The 6,144-nt window shown below is 39.6% G+C and overlaps 1 protein-coding gene across 1 annotated transcript in view; it reads right to left on the reverse strand.

Annotated features, from left to right (window-relative positions):
- Window positions 1-1,458, reverse strand: part of LOC144641363 (transcription factor 12-like) — a 34,141-nt gene extending 32,683 nt beyond the window's left edge. The window contains exon 1 of the mRNA XM_078500400.1: window positions 1,276-1,458. Within this exon, the coding sequence (XP_078356526.1) occupies window positions 1,276-1,284 (9 nt within the window). The 5' untranslated portion in view covers window positions 1,285-1,458. The remainder of the gene's footprint in view (window positions 1-1,275) is intronic.
- Between the last annotated feature and the right edge of the window lie 4,686 nt (window positions 1,459-6,144).

Here is a 6,144-nt window from a genome sequence, read left to right on the forward strand (position 1 = left end):
TCGCCACTTTCGGGGTATTATATATAGGGGGGCCAAACGAAGATGAGAGTTGACTCTCATGAAAGTTTTCGCCAACTCCCATCGACTATCATCGACTCGGGCCAACAAAAGAAAATTTATATCTCAGGAAAAAATTTGAGCACGTTCAAAGTCGATGAGAGCGCATGAGAGTTGGTGAGAGTGCATGAGATTGTGAAGCCAACCGAGAGAAATTTCAGCCGTCCCTTTGAGTTCTGATTGGCTATTAAAGAGAAAGACAATTTTCAGGAAACACAGTGCAGAATAAAGGAATGCAGTGCAAACAGGAGCCCAGCTACAACGAAGATTTCCGAATTTAGCCATGGATTGCGAAGATGGCCAGCAAAGTTCACACGAGACCCCCCCCCCCCTCCCCCCCTATTATCATCGTGGGATTTGAAAGACCTTGAAACTGTTTTGACGGCTTATATCCGAGGCTTACAAAAACTGCTTTTTGACGGTAAAAATTGCCCTTTTTTGACGGTTAAATTGCGTGCCGTTTGACGGCTGACGGTTAATCTTATTGAGACACTCCCCTAATGCCTTTCTGAATGCCAAAGATCATTAGAAGGCTATTCGGAGATTTCCAAAGATCACCCGAAGATTTCCGAGGATCCCCCGAAGGCTTCCGAAGGTAACCCAAATTTTCGTTTCAAGCGAGTTCCCAGCTTTCAAACTTTCTTATTTCCCTATGTTTGTTTTGTTCTTTTCTTTATCTCCGCTAACTGTAAAATTGATTGTCTTCCAGGCCCCCGAGTATCTGGCCCTTTCCCCCTCAGATCGTTTTCCCTTTTCTCTGTCTTTCATATATTCTACAGAAATTTCTCCCTTTTTAGTCACCCATCAAGTAGAAATAGATAAACGAGAGCAAAAAAAAGACCGCCGGGTAGCAAGTGAAAACAAATCTTGACCACAGTTTGCTCTCCGGCGTCCCTTCTCATTCGACATATTCCTTGTTCTCGGCTTTTTAAACTTTTGCAAAACAACTTAGAAAATAAGAGGTAGAAAACAAATTTCGTATACCCTAATCGGTCCCAACACTTTAACGCCCATTATATTAGCAAGAGGGTTTGAGAAGTGGTATGGAATTCCGGCTGTACATTTTACAATCATCAAAAACATCTTAAATGTAAAAACTCGAAACTCTTTCCTCGTCTTTTCAACCTGATGAGGATCGTGGGACGACGGCTAAACAGATAATCTTACATACGTTAAAAGATACTAAAATGCCACAAAAATATAAACGAGTAAACTTACCTCAATCATTAAAAATCTTCATCGGTCTGTGGCTGACACAAACACTGCAAAAACACACTGCTATTGCACAGACTGCATTCTCTGGTCTTGGCTATCATCTCTTTTTCGTGCCATGTTTGGAGATTCGTCATCTCGCCTCCTTCAGAAAACACGTTTAGCTGAACCTTCATTCAACTTCAGGTTGATAAACAACCAAATCCTATTTTACAGTCCCTTTAGTTTTAGTATCAGTATCAGCGAGTGTGAAATAAGCTAAAACTAGTCCTCACTGCTTTGAAATGCCCTCTTTCGCTCAACTCTTAGGAGTTCATTCACTGGAAACTCTGAACACTACTGAACGCCAAGGTAATCTTCTAAAATAGCTGTGAACTATTAAAATTCGGCTTTCCATTTCTGTTTTTCAAACGGCTTCACGTTAGTTTCTGCCAAAATTTTGTTCTTGAAAGAAGTTCAGCTTCAAGAAGACAAGTCGAGCGGCTGGCGACGACACGGCCGGCCGAAATGGCGCGAAAATAAACTCATACCCAGTCCCCTTGATAGCCGTCAAAAGATTACACTAACGCTGGGCTTTTATTTGGAAAGGGTTCAGTTGATTGCTTTGCATTGGCAGTAACCTGAGATCATGCCCTCACTCCCTACTTATAGCCTGCGTAGCATGCACCTGTTTAGATTTTGGGCCCGCACTTGGGAAATGCGAAAGGCGACAGACGGCCACGCGAGGGAAAAAGAGAGAATTTCCCTCGCGTGGCCGTCTCGCGCCTTTCGCGTTTCCCAAATGTGCGCTCCAAAACAACACGGGCGCCTACTTATCGCTTTCTAAACGCCTGCGGGTTACATTGGTTGGATAGGGGTATACGTCTACCGAATTAAAAAATATTATGTTAGATGCATGCAACGCTCTTGTGACCATTGATCTGACTCAAAAAGCCTGGTGTTACTTTTAGTGATTTATGTATGTGTTATAGTTATTAAATTCTCGATTATTGTGGTAAAAGCGAGATAAAGGTTTTGCCTAATAATATTGTGTACTTTTTCCTAACAAAGTAGTTCCACTGTAACTACAAACGGAGCACCTGGTCGACTCTGGATGTTTGTCCAAACCAAAGTATTGAAGTGTCCATTGCTAAAGCAAAAAGTCATCGGTGGTGAAAGGGAGGCAAAAAATGACTTGAAATAAAGAACTGTGTGTGAATGTGAATGTCAAATTGGACTACCTGAAAAACGTTTAGTCTGTAAAGTCATAAAGGCAATACTTATCAAATCGAGGAATGATAGTTTTGCTTTCCAACATTGACGCGATTGAACAGCCTAGCCGATTAAATTTCATTTGTGGAACCGCAAAATGCCGATCATAATCAATCTTGAAGAGGGGGGGGGGGGGGGGACGTGGGGAGGGCTCTGGGTCATTATATTGTATGAAATTAATTTGGAGAAACGTTGTGCCCGTGAGAGCATTAATTTATTCCGCAAAGTTAGTTTGGGTAGGTCTCCTTTTATCCTACATGTGAACTCCATTTGACCTCCTTTAATGAAAGTTAGAAATTTCTACTGATTGTTTTAAAGCAGAAATTCGTACGTTTTTCTGTAAATAATGCGTGTGAAACAAGGACAGAAAATATATATATGAGAGGGGAGGCAGCGTGGCCGAATGGTTCTGGGCCCTGGGATTTCAGGAGGTCCTAGGCTCAACACCTCCACCCTGCCACTAGCAGCTGGATACTGTGATTTTCTCGGTGGTCCCGAGCCCGGCGGGGTCCCGAGTTCAAATCCTCGGTCACTCTTTGTGTATAGCCAACTGGTCTTTTGCTTAACCATTTTATGGTCGTTTTAAAATATCTGTTCCTTCTGTTTCAAGACTTTCAGTGGCATGCCTGGAAAACTAGCTATCTCAATGGCAAGTGCAAGACCACTTCATAAAGTTTACTTCCTGTTATAACTATGAAATGAAACAACTATAGCTTTAAAAAATATACTTGCAACCTTTTGTTTTACTTCTAATTCGCTTATATCTATTGTTTTTAGCCTTCACGATTTTACAAACCTTTTGAGAAAGATTGCTTATACTCGTGTACTTATTAATAACGGACCTGGAGATATTAAGGTTTAATATATCAAACATGACAAGGCTTTCTAATTAGTAGCTCTTTAGTATTCGTATTCTTTTATACTTGATAAACATTTATCGCAACTTAAATTAGGTATTTATAATGAAAAACGCCTCCACGTGCAATTAATTATCAATTACACAGTATTCTACACCAGGTGGATTTTTTTAATCTAAATTGTTTTTAGCGACTCATTATGTCGCAATACACGCAATGAATAATACTAGAACAGAAAAAACCCGAGATCAACTGAAAAAAAATAATTAAAGCGGGTTCGTTCTTTAAATGATTTGACATCCTCGAACATATGGGTTCAAACTTCTTGAGAAAACTTCTTTTTGAAAAAGAAGTTTCCTCTCCTCAAATAGAGCTGTGTTTCTGGCTGAATTCCACGCCAGGGTATTTTAAATACAGGATATTTTAATTTGAAAGAGTGCTTGAACGTTTTAATAAACATTCTGCCTCCGTGCGGAAGAGATGTAACACGCTCTCGGTAAATGGTAGGTAATGGTGTAAAATGATAAAACAATATTGCACAAGGAAAAAGATATATAACAATGAGTTATTTCTCTTCCCGTGATGAAAATACACCTTTTAAACAATACTAGTTGTTTGGTTTTGATAATCGGGCACGTGCCGAAATTAAACTACATCCACGCAATTTTCTTGCTGAGCGCGTGAGTCCCCATTAATTTGCGTGCGGCGTGGATTGTCGTTTTCTTTTCGATAGCCGCAATTTGTAAACCGGTTAATATATCGTGACAGGTGGGAAGTCAAGAAAACTTTTATTATAACATTTCATGAACTGCATTTTGCTGAAAATTAATTCCTTGTTAGACAGGTGTGAAGTTAATGCAAATTCAGAAAATTACACGGAACTACTACGCACAAAGGACAAGGCAAATGACTCTATACCAGACACGACTTGCCTTTAAAAGGTTTTAAACTGCAAAATCAACGTCAAAACCGCAACCTCAAATAAAAGAAATAATCAAGTTAATGCAGTGCCACTCAATGAGATGAATTACTGGTGTTTTTTTTTTTCGTAATGAGAACAACAGTACACCTAGCTTTAGAAAATTAGACTAAAATTGCTTTGTTCATTGTACGGGTGGCTTTGTAAGTGACGTCAATTGAAGTCATTCAGTTAAACGGTTTATCGCGTGCCCACGTGTTTTGCACGTGTTTTTAATAAAAACCGCGTCAAACAGGTGGACTAGAGATTAAATGGATGCTCTTTTAGGACGCTTCCCGCAAATTCTATCACTTTCAGGTCATCGAATACAGTAAAATGAACCCGAGAGTAAGAACCTATTATTTTTCAGGTTAGCCTAAACAGGTTCTTGGGTTGTTAACAAAAATTTTAGGCTAATTAAGTTCTAAACAGGTTTCTTTGAAGAAAAAATTTCAATATTGTTATAGAGATTTTAGTGGTATTCGGCCTATTCCGGCCTATAAAATTTGCATACCAAGTAAGTGCTCATGTAAAAATGAAGCACTTAATGCACAGTAATGCTTTGTCCAAACTTATTTCCCAAAGGTAAACATTTTTAATCAATCTTAGAAACTTTTAGCCTAACAGGTTCTTAGGTTCTTACTCGCCGGTTTTTACTGTAGTTCAGATGGGAAATTATCCCTCATTAAAGCAGTTTTCGTACGACCTTGAAAATTTTTTTCTTCGCTTTGTTTCATCCTCCAGTAACTGAAAGGATCAAAACAAGCTAGTTCCTGCTAAACTACAGTCAACTCTCGTTATAGCGGACACGCTCGGGGCGTCGTTTAGTGTCCGTTATAGCGAGAGTCGTGCAAGCGAGTGTCCGCAAGGCGATAGTTGGATGTAAATGAAATATTCCTAATATAGAAAGAATTTTGTTCAATTTCCTATCAGAATGCTGAAATGCGTCTCCCATCACCTACTGACCACCCTGAAAAACAAGTCAAAGTGAAACAGAGAATAGCTACTCGCAATCCGTATGCACATGCTTTGCTCTGCGTATTGACGTGTTCGCGAAAACCTAACAAGAAGCCGCGCGCGTTTACATTTCACTTGGCCAATCAAATTGCTCTCTTCTAGTCCATTGCTTGCGGTTTTGTTTTTCACGCGTAATCATTTCAAGGTCATACGAAATTGCTCTAACCAAAGTTTCGGCAATAACTCTTGTAACAACTACGCACTTACTTAATGAATAACCATTCCACGCCGTCGAAACAACAGGCGAAACCTTTGATTATTCTTTTTATTTTATTAAATATGAAAAATTCGTGCCTAGAACGTCTTTAATTGCAGACTCGAGGCGAAGTAAATTCTGACAGGTAAAGGGATAACTATGATCCTCAATTTTCCGTCTTTTAAGAGGAAAATATACGAGTGATGGCACTTCTAAATAGTGCGAATTCTGTCCCAGAACATCAAGCTTACACGGGACAAATCAGTGAAATGGCCTAGAAAACAATACCTGTTTTGCATTTGACATAAATTCGCGAAGTTCAAAGTTCGCACTTCAATGGTTAATCGGTTAAATGAACCACACGGGATCACGGCAAATGTTGGAAAAAAGCAAAAGGCGTTTGATTTACAAACATGATTTACCAACATCCCAAGTCGTTAACTTCACCGTTAGAGTGGTGCTTTTACAAAAGTATCACAATTTCAATCAGGCTGCATCTAACTGCGGCCAGCTGGATAATATCAAGGCAGAACTGCTAAGGTAAGACGTTTAGCCCAACAAGTGGTTAGGCCAAGTATTAATGTTCATACTATTAG

The sequence above is a fragment of the Oculina patagonica genome, chromosome 2 (genome assembly GCF_052425735.1).
Source record: "Oculina patagonica isolate OP01 chromosome 2, crgOcupat, whole genome shotgun sequence".
Lineage (NCBI taxonomy): Eukaryota > Metazoa > Cnidaria > Anthozoa > Scleractinia > Oculinidae > Oculina > Oculina patagonica.